Here is a 13,613-nt window from a genome sequence, read left to right on the forward strand (position 1 = left end):
AAAGCACAAAGAACAGTACTTGGATATAATACATTCCAAGCATTTGTGATGTAGACGTTGATATCAATACATATCAGTTCTTCTGCCTCTGGTAGGTTCTGGCCACACTCCATGGCCTGAGAAGCGGAGAAGTCTGAGGACCACTGACTCTTCACCCTCTCTCTCCCTGTCTCACAGGGTGACCTCTTCCTGAACAGCCAAATGTGCAGAATTGTGCAGCGGGAGCTCTTGTTTGACGTGGGTGTGGCCTACGGTATCGACTGTCTGCTGATTGACCCCACCCTGGGGGGCCGTTGCGACACTTTTACCACCTTCGATGTCTCGGTCAGTCCTGAAAACACTACTGTAGAAAGTGACCCCTGGGCCAACAAACAGCCCTTGTGACCTCGCGTGGACCTGCTGTGAAGACTCAGAGGGCTGGTCCCCAGCGAACGCGGGAACCAGGGGATCAGGAGGCCACAGGACAGGGCTTTTCAGATTCACCATCAACAAGCATCTCCTCAGTCCTGTGCAGGCCTTGCCCATTCTCATTCATCCCCCACCTAGTCACCCCCTCACCATGAAGCGAGCAGCTGTTGGGGACCAATTGGATGCCCTGTTCTGCCAATCATTTTCAAACCCAGTCATCCACTCAGTCACTCACTTATCCGTTCAGCAAGCAGTTTTCGAGCCTCTGCCAGAATAAGCCATGTGAAACTGCCATGTTTGACAGAGTATGACTACAAAAATGGCCATGTCATATGGTTCGATCTAATATATGCTGCCCATACTTCCATTCACTTGCTCATGCACTAGCAGTGATTGAGCCTGTCCTGGGCCCTGCACTGTGTGAGGCACACATGCATTTCACACTCGTTCATCCGTCCAGTACCGTTTACTGAGTATGATCTTTGAGCCTACTGTTTGGCTCAGTGCCCATCTTACCCCTATCCAATAATAGAAGTAAAGTAAAAGTAAAGTCGCTCAGTCGTGTCTGCCTCTTTGAGACCCCATGGACTGTAGCCTACCAGGCCCCTCTGTCCATGGGATTTTCCAGGCAAGAGTACTGGTGGAATGGGTTGCCATTTCCTTCTCCAAATAATAGAAGTAGTGATCATCAACTCCCTTATGTCAATTTGGAAATTGAGTCTCAAAGAGATGAAGTGACTTAAATGGCAAAGTCTGTGACCAGTTGATTTCTGGTCACAGGTGACTTATAGGCATTCGATAAATATCTAAATTACTCGAATACCAATCATCCAAAGTAGGAGATGAAAAAACAGTTAACTTCTTAACTTCCAAAGTATATATACACACACATTTTTTTTTCAGTTAATCATTTTTCCTCACAAATCCCCTGAAAATCAATAGCAAGAATTAGTATCCCTATTTTATAGATTAGAAGACTAAGGATCAAAGAATGTGATTCGCAAAAATTTCACAGCTGATCTCTAAGGGAACTGACACTGTATTCACATTTCCCATGGCTGGTATACCATGTGCCGCGTGACCCTGCCCTGGTGCCCCTTCATCTAACGGGGAACTTACCACCTCAGAGAACTAAACCAAGGCGCTGAGACCCAAGACAGACCTTCAGAATTCTCTATGGCAAAATTGCAGTACATTTGTTTTTATATTCTTAATCATAGCCAGAATCTTAATCAAGATTAAGTTCCTAGTCAAATAGCATTAACCAAGGGCATTTGCTTGTGTTTCCCAATATTCTGGATTTTTAAGTCTTTCTTTTCTTGCATACTAGGGGAATTGTGGAAACTGTTTCTATACTCCCAGTTGCCCCAAGTGGACCAAACCAAAGGTAACTATGAACACAATGATAATGTTTGGAGAGTGAGAGGTTTGTTTCTTTATTAAACCCAAGTTTCCTTATAGGTATGGGTGTGTGTGCATCTGTGTGCATCTGTGGGTGTGTTATAACTGCGTGTAACTAGTTCATGTCTTTCTTTCAACAATCAGGCCACTGGGATGAGAGGTGAACATTCTTAGCCCAGGAAAACTGTCAGCCCACTTTTAAAATCTAGAAGAGTCATAGGATTAAAGACCTAGAAGGGGTTACAAAAATAATGCTAATTATAAAAATAATAGTTGCCTTTAGTTGGTTGCTGCTCATGTCCCTGGCTCTGTGTTGGACTCTTTATTTTGACATTATCCTCTATTCCCATTATAATACAGGAAAATACATTACTACAATTTACGACAAATGAGTCTCAGAGAGGGTAAGCAATCAGCCCAAGACCACACAGCTATAAGGAACAAAGCTAGGATTACAGCCTAGAATACAATGTAAGAGTAATGGTTAAGGCAATGAAATTCGGAGTCCACAGTTATGGGGTCAAATTCCAGTGGGTAGTCTTTGACAAGTAACTTAATCTATATGTTTTTGCCCCTGCACAATGGAGCTAATAATAGTTCTGTGTATGATTATTAGGAAAAGTAAGTTTTCAAATGTGGGTATAGAGCCTGGCACAGAGTAAGTACTAGTTAAATACTGGTTTAAGCACTTACTCCGAAGTCAAGCTCTTTCTACCCTACTAGTAACCCCTCTAACAGAAACACCTCTACGAAAATGAACTGCAACCCCATTCCCTCTCTACTGATGATCTTGGGGGCTTGCCAGACCTCTCTCCTGATAGAAAGCTACCTCTTTCCACCCCACTTCTTCCCCAGGTAAACTCATCTTTTGCAAACAGCTCTAAAGGCCCCCAAGTCCTTCTGCTTAAAGTGGGGTGAAATCTTCCCGTGGACTCCACCTCTGCCCCCTCCCCATTCATTTGCCTCTCTGTGCCCCTAAGAAAAGAATTCCCTGCACAGGCCTCTTGGCCGTTTGAGTCCTATTTTCAACTTGGGCAGTACCTAGGATCCTCCACTGGGGGCAGACTAGAGCCCAAGAGCCCAAGGACAGGGATGGAATGTGGAGGGATGGTTCGATCTCTTCCTTTAGGGCCAGAAGCAGAAGTGTCTGTATGACTTGCCCTTCAAGAAGAACCTGGAAGGCTGCAAACAACTTTGCACTCTGGTGATACAGCTCCCCAAGTGCTGCAAGGGCTACTTCTGGCCAGACTGTCAGGGTGAGGGTGCCTCTTATTTTCTTGTGATTTTGAAATGATTGTACAATCACTGTGGAGCATTTGAAAGTACCAGAAGTATAAAGTTTAAGGTGGCGGTGGGGAAGCAGGGGAGTATATTGTTCTTAATGATTCTACTAAGAAAAGATCCAAAAGCAATTATTCTGAAGAGTTATGTAGCTTTCCTTTTTTCCTTTTCATATCCAGTTTTTACAGAGCTGAGATTCTGCTGTGCAAAGATTGTAAATCATGTGTTTTCTGCTTAATGTTATAGAATAAGACATTTCCCATGGTGCTAGCAACACTATATTTTATTTTTGAGATGATACTGATTGCAGTCTATGATACTGATAAGCACACTAGTTTAACTGCATCTAAGGACATCCACCTTGGCAGGGTGTTATATTAATGTAGTATGTGTGGGCCATTATTTCCTGAAAACTCTCCTGTTATAAGATGTATAACATCACCCTTCCTCCCTAACCTCACAACTTTTCAGGGAAGGGCTCCTGAAACCCCTGGGTCTAGATACAACTTCTAGCTAATAATGCAGCAGCAACAGCATAACAAATGGCATAGAACTTCCTGTCTGCCATGCACTGTTTTAAATGAGCACATTTATTGAGTGCTACTTCCCATACAGGGCTTCCCTGCTGGCTCAGTGGTAAAGAATCCTCCTGCCAGTGTAGGAGACGCAGGTTCGATCCCTGGGTCAGAAAGATCCCCTGGAGAAGGAAATGGCAATCCATTCCAGTATTCTTGCCTGGGAAATCCCATGAACGGAGGAGCCTGGCGGGCTACAGTCCAGTCCATCGGCTTAATGATGAAACAACAAAACAATTTCCCATATGTGGCAATACATCTGAACCTCTCAACAAACCCTAAGAAGCAGCTTCCATTGTCAGCCCATTTTACAGATGAGAAAATAGAGGTACAAATTGGATAAGAAGCAAGTCCAAGTTCCCCCATTGTGTCTCCAGGAGCCATGATTTTAGGTAAAATGGGCTTCCCTGGTGTCTCAGCGGTAAAGAGGCTCGGTCCCTGGGTGGGGAAAGATCCCTGGGAGAGGGAAATGGCAACCCATTCCAGTATTCTTGCCTAGAAAAATCCCATGAACAGAGGAGCCTGGCAGGCTACAGTCAATGGGGTCGCAAAGAGTTGGACTCGAGTTAGTGACTAAACCACCACCATACTCCATTTATCATGATCCAGTTGAGAAAATTCTGGGCTGAGAGTCCACACAATTACTCAACCTTCACTCCACTCTCCATCACTAAAGCATAGACCATTCACCAAAGTCAGTGCCATCCCTTATGTTTGTTCAGTGCTTTATATTTTCACATGCTGCCGATTACAGTATTTCATTTGATCCTCATAGTCACAACGTGGAATAGGGCAAGTGGGCATCGTCACCAGCCTCTAGAGCTAAGAGAACTGAAGCTCAGAGCAAGTTCATTATTCAGCCCAGACCAACAAACCCAGGTCTGAGTGTATGCTCAGTCACTTCAGTTGTGTCCAACTCTGCAACCCCATGGATTGTGTAGCACACCAGGCTCCCCTGTCCATGAGACTCTCCAGGCAAGAATACTGGAGTGGTTTGCCATTTCCTCCTCCAGGGGTCGTCCTGACCCAGGGATCAAACCCATGTCTCTTAAGTCTCCTGCATTGGCAGGTGGTTTCTTTACCAAATCCTGGCCTCCTGACCCCCAAATACAGTGTGCAGTTCAAAACATCACCCTTCCAGTCCTATAAGATACATTTAAACCATCAGGCAGTGACACTATATGGATGTGTCCCCGGGACAACAGACCTCCTGGGTTAATGGAGGAGAGAACCCACAGCTGAGGTCAGGTTAGCAGCACAATTACAAAGGCACTGAACTGCTCTGGGCCTGGGGAGACTGCTGAGTCACTGCTGTTTCATCTCTTCCAGCCTGCCCTGGAGGCCCAGACACCCCGTGTAATAACCGGGGCACCTGCCTGGATCCGTACTCGCCCAGCAGACAGTGTAAATGCAACAGCGGCTTCAACGGGACAGCATGTGAGCTGTGCTGGCCGGGGAGATTCGGGCCTGACTGTCAGCGTATGTGGCACCCCCTCCACTGAGCGTTCGCCTGTCATCAGGGGCGCGTGCACCCTGCCCTGACGCATACCATCCACCTGAGTGAGAAGCATCCTTCCTCTTTTTCCCAGCCTCCCATTTGCCTGCTCTTTTTTCCTCCTTGGATATTTTCCCAATTTCCATCCACTGAAAGAACCTCATCCATAGAATTGAAATTCACATCCCCAGCAGCCACCCAGGCAAGCTGTAGCCAACCAAGGCTCATTCAGTCATTCGACCACCAGGTATATGCTGCGTCCTTACTCGTGTCAGTAGCTCACGTGTACGGAGTGCCTGCCATGTGCATCTCATCCTCACAACAAGCCTTCGAAGTAGGAGCTATTATTCTCTCTCCTTAGCAGATGGAGAAGCTGAGGCACAAAGAGCCTAAGTGACTTGATCAAAAGCCAGGAATCATTCTAAATTGTAGGGGTACGGGGTGTGAGAAGGGGATAGCATCTCAGCTTTCAAGGAGTTACACTCAAAGGGAAGAAACAAAAATAACAGAAATAAAAATAGACATAAAGGTACAAAGAGAAAGAAGCAGGTGAAGGGGATCAAGAAAGAAAGGAAGTACTACTCCAGAAAACATCTCACGAAATCTTTGAGTAGAGACCTAGCAGAGATGAGGGGGCCAGGTGTGGGGATATCAATAGTAGCTCCGTCCACTCAGATTTCAGTGATGCTGGAAATGCTGTCTAGCTCTGCCATGAGGAAGCCACCAGCCATGTGTGGATATCGAGTACACAGAATCTGTGACTGAGGGGCTGATTTTTGTTTGTTTTAGTTAGTTTGTGTTTAAATAGCCACGTGTGATGACTGGCTGCCCTGTGGGACGGTGCAGACTAAAGGAATGGCTTTCTGGGAAGAGAGGCATGTGCAAAGGCCCTGAGGTAGGACAAGGTTCGGCATGCAAGGACCAGCTGAGCGGCCGAGGTAGCTGAGCAGAGTGGGCAAAGAAGAGAGAGAGGATGCGGAGATGGGCTCAGAAGGTCGCCAGGGGCCAGATAATATGGGAGCTTCTTGGCCAGAGACAGATCTTCAGCATCTTATCTAAGTGCGGTAGCGGCCAGTGAGGACTGTGAAGGGTGAGGGTGTCCTAAACAGAAAGGGCCACCCCAGCTGCCCTGTGCAGAGAGTACCATGGGGAAGCAGGAGCAAAAGAAGGGCCAGCTTTGGGGACGCTAATGCCCCAATCCAGGCGAGAGATGGCGGTGCCCTGGGCTAAGGCGTTGGTGCTGGAGTTGGTCAGAAGCAGAAGGAATGGGATGTTTCTTAAAGATTTGACTTTTAAATGGATTTCTGTTAGGAGGCCCTGATAAGGTTCCCTTCCCTTTCTGTTCTATTCCATACCCCACGACACCCTCTACTTCTGTAATTTACAACACTCAACATATTTATCATGACATGTTCAATAGCCCTATACCCCTAGACTGTAAGCTCCCTGAGAATAGGGACCTTATGTCTTATGTTTTCTGCTGTAACCTCATTGCCTGGTAGCCTGTGCCTCATGGTAGCCATTGAGTAAGTTATTTTTTGGAAGTTTGAATGAATGTGGATAAGCTCGGGGCCTCCCACACTGACCACACAGCCAGCCCACAGCCAGTGAGCTGACAGATTGGACTTCAGTCCCAGATCCCTGATGACTGACTATATTCCAACTTGCTCTACAGCTTGTGGCTGCTCGGACCATGGACAGTGTGACGACGGGATCACAGGCTCCGGGGAGTGCATCTGCGAGACGGGGTGGACGGGCCGCTTCTGTGACACGCAGACAGGTCTGTTGTGGGGGTGGTTGGCCGCCAGCAGCCCCACGCTGCAGCAGACCTTGCCAAGAGCAGTCGACTGAGGGTGGGGGTCTGAGCAACATCTGTAAAAAACAACTGAGCAGTTCACGTATCCATGAGGAAAAGCTGGCTATGTGGCCCCGGGATCAGATCTGGGGACCCGGAGGAAACTAGATGAAAAGACTTAACTCAAAGCCAGGAAACCAGCCTGCAGTCCTGTCAATCATGGAAGGACCCACCTCAAGCAAAGGACTATTGGGCAGGAGTGGTCCCTCAGGATCACTGCCCAGGTCTGGTTGTGTGTGGACATCGAGTTGGAGGGTTTCATGGAAAATACAGTATTCCGTGGAGGCTGGGATCTGACCCAGAACTCTTCTGCTTACTAGACAAATGGCCTCAGCAAAGCCACCCTCTCGGAATCTTGATATACTCGCCCGTAAACAGAGAGCCTCTTGCACAGCTTGTAGGAAGCATTATTGTGAGGGTCAGGGTCGTGGGTTTGGAACGCCAGTGCGTGTGGGCACTCAGGAACGGAAGCTGCCAGCATCATTGTCAGTTGCTGTCATCGTTGTCAGACCTCAATCCTTACTGAGCTGTCAGTTTTCTGAGTTCTCCCTTGCATGCTGAACCCTTTGTTCCAGTCAGAAGGTCTAAGGTGTGAAGGTTGATGATCAAGTTGTCACTTCATTGTCCCTGGGGGCAGAAGGGCATGACCGAGCTCTCCTTATGAGTAACAGCAACCCAAAGTGCCAGAATCCTGGCAGTCCTCATCACTTCAGTCCCTCCCCCTCCTCCTCCCCCTCCTTCCCTCCCTGCTTCTCCCCCTCCGCCTCCCCCTCCTTCTCTCCTAACCATCCCATGGCTTCAGGCTGCCTCTGGATACTGCAGCCCCTTTCAATCACCAAAGCCCCAGATTAGTGGTACCCTAAGAAGGCCCTTGAAATTCCGGATGTTCAAGCTAGATTTAGAAGAGACAGAGGAACCATAGTTAGAATTGCCAACATCCATTGCAGCATAGAAAAATAAGAGAATTCCAGAAAAATATCTACTTCTGCTTCATTGACCTCACTAATGCCTTTGACTGTGTGGATCACAACAAACTGGAAACTTCTTAAACAGATGGGAATACCAGACTACCTTACCTGCCTCCTGAGAAATCTGTATGCAGGTCAGGAAGCAACAGTTAGAATCGGACATGGAACAATGGACTGGTTCCAAATCAGGAAAGGAGTAAATCAAGGCTGTATACTGTCACCCTGCTTATTTAACTTCTATGCAGAGTACATCAGGCAAAATGCTGGGCTGAATGAAGCACAAGCGGGAATCAAAATTGCTGGGAGAAATATCAATAACCTCAGATACACAGATGATACAGCCTTATGGCAGAAAGCAAAGAAGAACTAAAGAGCCTCTTAATGGAGGTGAAAGAAGAGAGTGATAAAGTTGGTTTAAAACTTAACATTCAAAAGACGAAGATCATGGCATCCAGCCCTATCACTTCATGGCAAAGAAATGGGGTAACAATAGAAACAGTGAGAGACTTTATTTTCTTGGGCTCCAAAATCACTGCAGATGGCAACTGCAGCCATGAAATTAAAAGACGCTTGCTCCTTGGAAGAAAAGCCATGACCAACTTAGATAGCATGTTAAAAATCAGAGACATTACTTTGCCAACAAAGGTCTGTATTGTCAAAGCTGTGGTTTTTCCAGTAGTCATGTATGGATGTGAGAGTTGGACCATAAAGGAGGCTGAATGCTGAAGAATTGATGCCTCTGAACTGTGGTGTTGGAGAAGACTCTTGAGAGCCCCTTGGACTGCAAGGAGACCAAACCAGTCAGTCCTAAAGGAAATCAGTCCTGAATATTCATTGGAAGGACCGATGCTGGAGCTGAAGCTCCAATACTTTGGCCACCTGATGTGAAGAGCTGACTCACTGGAAAAGACGCTGATGCTGGGAAATATTGAAGGCAGGAGGAAAAGGTGGTGACAGAGGATGAGATGGTTGAATAGCATCACCCACTCAATAGATATGTGTTTAAGGAAACTCCAGGAGATAGTGAAGGACACGGAAGCCTGGCATGCTGCAGTCCCCGACATCACAGAGTCGGAAGCAGCAACAACAAAGAAGACCCTGGAATTTCTGCTCTAATTTAACCATCTCTTCTGGAACCCCATGCTCTCAGGGCCAAAGAGCTAGTCTGCAAAATTCATCCTTGATGGCAGACTTTGAGGTATAAAGTTTTCATTGGTTGCCCCTAAGGTTAACATCTTTGCATTCCAATCTGGATAACATGGCAGAAGTAAAGTCTTACTAGAAAAGAGTAATTCTGGAATCTCAGAATCCCAGGCTGGGAAGGCCCTTAGTAAATCACCCCATTACCCCCACCTTGCAGCTGTAAGGGGGCACCTTAGAAACACAGGGGCAGCCAGATGGCATCTTGGAAGATGCCTTAGCTGGATCCCAATGCCTCGCATCACAGTGGGAGATGAATTACCACTTCTTTCTTTGCAGCTTTGCCTCCCGTGTGCACGCCTCCTTGTTCTGCTCATGCTACCTGTAAGAACAACAACACATGCGAATGTAACCTGAACTATGAAGGAGACGGAATAACGTGCACAGGTGAGTCCCGTCTGTGCGTGGGTGGAATAGTGGCGGGGTGCAGGGGCGGAGCGGAGCTCAGTCGGGACCTGGGCCCCGTCCCAGCCCTTCTGCTTCCTGCTTGGGCCGCTTCAGCAACACCCACCCTCTCTGTGATGGGCTTGCTCATGCCTAACCTGCCCACTTCCCAGGCCATGACTTTGAACTTGCTTTGTAAACTGCAATGCACTTTGTTTTATGGTGTTTTTGTAACTTTACAAATAATCTGGTCTTATGTGAAAAAATTGAGAAAATATTCTATAGTATGTTAAGACAGTGCTTCCCTCAGCTCCAACTTAGCGACTAAGCAGCAATTTTCAAACAACAGTGAAACCTACACATAGTCTCACCACTCACTGAGAATCCCTTTGAACACAGCTATGTCTCTATCTCTAGTAGTTAGGATATAGGTTTAGCCACACGGAGATCCAAATAAACAGTGGCATAAACAAGGCAGATGTTTAGATATTTATTTTTATCTTGTTTAGTACTTTAGATGGAGGTATCCAGAGCTAATGTAGGGTTTCTCTCAGTCTGGGGCCCAGACTGCTTCTGTCTTGCTCTGCCATCGTTCACTCACCTGGCCTGAGATGGCCACACCAAAAGCACATCCCAGGAAGCAGAAGGAAAGAAAGTCGGGGCGGGGCTGGGGGGGGAGCAAACCTCATTCCCTTTAAGGACATACCTAGGGCTTCCCACGTGGCATGGCGCTAGTGGTAAAGAACCCATCTGCCAATGCAGAAGACACAGTTCAGCCCCTGGGTCAGGAAGATCCCCTGGAGGAGGAAATGGCAACCCATTCCAGTTTTCTTGCCTGGAGAATCTCATGGACAGGGGAGCTTGGTGGGCTCTAGTCCATGGGGTCGCAAAGAGCCAGACACAACTGAAGCAACTTAGCAGACACAGAAGTTGCTAAACTCCTGTCTGCTCCATCACATTGTCTAGAACCTCATTCTCTGTCACACCTGGGACAAAGGAGCCTGAGAAATGGAGTCTTCAGTTGGTCAACCATGAGCTAAGCTATAAATCTCAGATAGAAAAAGGAGACAGGAGATATTAGGGGAAAACTAGCAGTCTCAGTGGAGAAGGCAATGGCACCCCACTCCAGTACTCTTGCCTGGAAAATCCCATGGACAGAGGAGCCTGGTAGGCTGTGGTCCATGGGGTCGCTAAGAGTCGGACATGACTGAGCGACTTTACTTTCACTTTTCACTTCCATGCATTGGAGAAGGCAATGGCAACCCACTCCAGTATTCTTGCCTGGAGAATCCCAGGGACGGGGGAGCCTGGTGGGCTGCTGTCTATGGGGTCACACAGAGTCAGACACGACTGAAATGACTTAGTAGTAACAGCAGTCTCAGACACATGTACCTTCTGTTTTCATGAACCTTCATGAAAACATGAATGTGCCTTATTCATATAGGGACAGATGCTTTCTTTACAGAACTGAGATCTTGCTACTCCCGCTACTTTATCATCTGCCACGAGGCAGTCCAGAATTGGCTCAGCACCCTCAGTGGCAGCAGAGACCCAGATTCTGTCTGTCTGCTCTGCCAGCCTCGGGCCTTCTGTGCTCACGTTCATGTTCTCAGCCAGAAAGGCAGAGGAGAGACATCAGAGGGTTTTCCAGCTACTCCTGGGGCTGGAGCTCATCTATTAGTTAAGTTGAAATTTGGAGGATTGTGAAAACAAAAGTTGAGAGGCAACACAAAAGAGTGGGGGAAATGTGGGCTTTGGAATCAAACCACCCTGGGTTTAAAACCAACCCCGCCAGTTGTAGCTAGTTTGCTCTGAGTTTCCGTTTCTTCATCTGTAGAATGTGGGTAGCAGCGTCTGTGTCAGAGAGCACTCAGTAGTGCCTTAACCCTACACACACACACACACACACACACACACACACACTATGTCCTAACATTAAAAACCCAAACTCATTAGAAAACTACTGTCAAAGTGAAGCCTAGAAGTTCGTGATTAAAAAGGGCAGAGGTGGACAGATATCCCCAGGCCTGGTCTATTAGGGCGGGGTCCCCACCCTCCAGAATCTAACACCTGATGATCTAAGGTGGAACTGATAAAGTAATAATAGAAACAAGGTGCATAGTAAATGTAATGAGCTTGAATCACCCTGAAACCAACCCCCAGCCCCTGGGAAGATTGTCTTCCATGGAACCAGTCCCTGGTTCCAAAAAGGTTGGGGACCGCAGTGTTAGGGTGTTAGCCACAGGACTCTAGTGTGGCAAAGGCAGCACAGAGGCCTCCAGGAGGCGCTGACATGCGGGGGCCCATTTCCTCGCCCACTGTACCTGGTCCTGGGGTGACCCGCACCCTGATCTGAAGCCCCTGTTACACAGAGTCTAACTTCCTCTGCTCTCGCAGTTGTGGATTTCTGCAAACAGAACAACGGCGGGTGTGCAAAGGTCGCCAAGTGCTCCCAGAAGGGCACGAAGGTCTCCTGCAGCTGTCAGAAGGGCTACCAGGGGGATGGTCGCAGCTGCACGGAGATCGACCCCTGTGCAGACGGCCTCAACGGCAGGTGTCACGAGCATGCCACCTGCAAGATGACCGGCCCGGTGAGTCTCTGTCCCGGGGGAAATGGGGGGCGGGGTACCACCTGGGCCTCCCCCAGCCTGGCTTCTCCACTCAGGTCACCCTTGGCCTCTTCCCAAGCCTTCTTCCCACCCAAGTCTATTTCTCTACTTCTTGATAAGTCAACAAGCTGAATACAAAGTAGAACCCGATGCAGGAAAAGGACCTTACTGGAAAAACTGGTTAGGTCCACTTAAAGTCTATCGTTTAGTTAATAGTAACACACCAACACTAGTTGTTTAATTTTGACAATGAACTGTGGTTAGGTAAGATGTTAACATTAGGAAAGACTGGGTGGAGAATATAAGGGGACTCTGCATCTTTTCTATAAATCTAAAGTTATTCAAAATACAAACCGAAAAAGTTAGTAAGAAGTGGCAGGAAAAGTGCACTCACTCACACCTTTTCAGAGTGCAGTCAGTGCCCTGTTGCCCCTTTCTCTGATGGGACAGGAAGATGGTGGGAGATGATGTCCATTACGGCTACAAATGTGAACTCAACAGTCAGGCAGCCTCTGAGTCTTGGCTCCTGGCCTGATGTGCTGTGCAGTCTGGGGCTGGCTGCTTAACCTCTCTGAGCCTCAGTTTCCTTAGTCACAAATTATGAGCCTCATAACAATGCAGACCTCACAGGATCATTTGTGGGGATTAAAGGAGATCATTCATTGGCTCGACAAATGGCCATCAAGCACCTGCTATGTGCTGTTGTAGCTGTCAGGGATGTAGTGATCGAAAGTTTATACATGATGGAAGGAAGAGGCATGCTCAGTTCTGAAATCAGGCCAGTGTGATAAAAGGGACCAGGAGACGGGGTCTCCCTGAGGAAGTGACGACTGAGCTGGGATGTAAAGGAGGACGCTGCATCCCGAGTCTGGACAAAAGCGAGACAGAGCAGTAACTCAGCTCCCACTGGACGGGAGAGGCACCCTCTGAGCATCTCCTACGCTGGATGGAAGCCCGTGGAGCACAGGGGATTCCGGGGGCCCCGAGGAGAGGCATTTTCATCTTTGCTCTCCCCCTAGGGCAAGCACAAATGTGAATGTAAAAGTCATTATGTGGGAGACGGGCTGGACTGTGAGCCAGAGCAGCCGCCCATCGACCGCTGCCTGCAGGACAATGGGCAGTGCCATGCCAACGCCGACTGTGCCGACCTCCACTTTCAAGGTCAGAGTGATCTTGGCCCGAAGCGCCTGATCTTCAGGGTTGGGGATAGAAGCTCTGTAAGAGCAAAAGGGAAAAGTCTTAAAAACTGGGACCGAATAGCCCATGCATTGCCCGGGAAGTGGTGGGCTTCTGCAGTCCAGGGGCAGAGCGCTCGGAACTGGACTGTGGGCGTTAGAACCAGGAGGGGCTCACAGGGCAGCTGCTCTACTCACTCTTCCCTGGTTACTTAGCAACCCTTGCCACTGAGGATTGGAACTGAATCTGAGGAGCATAAGA

At 48.0% G+C, this 13,613-nt stretch overlaps 1 protein-coding gene across 2 annotated transcripts in view; it reads left to right on the plus strand.

Annotated features, from left to right (window-relative positions):
* The window catches only part of STAB2 (stabilin 2), a 165,081-nt gene that overhangs the window by 131,325 nt on the left and 20,143 nt on the right, over positions 1–13,613 (plus strand). For both annotated transcript variants that reach the window (XM_043440283.1, XM_043440284.1), the window contains 8 exons: positions 178–324; positions 1,739–1,795; positions 2,939–3,065; positions 4,995–5,144; positions 6,836–6,940; positions 9,463–9,570; positions 11,965–12,158; positions 13,196–13,337. In XM_043440283.1, the coding sequence (XP_043296218.1) occupies positions 178–324; positions 1,739–1,795; positions 2,939–3,065; positions 4,995–5,144; positions 6,836–6,940; positions 9,463–9,570; positions 11,965–12,158; positions 13,196–13,337 (1,030 nt within the window). The remainder of the gene's footprint in view (positions 1–177; positions 325–1,738; positions 1,796–2,938; positions 3,066–4,994; positions 5,145–6,835; positions 6,941–9,462; positions 9,571–11,964; positions 12,159–13,195; positions 13,338–13,613) is intronic.

The sequence above is a fragment of the Cervus canadensis genome, chromosome 21 (assembly GCF_019320065.1).
Source record: "Cervus canadensis isolate Bull #8, Minnesota chromosome 21, ASM1932006v1, whole genome shotgun sequence".
NCBI lineage: Eukaryota > Metazoa > Chordata > Mammalia > Artiodactyla > Cervidae > Cervus > Cervus canadensis.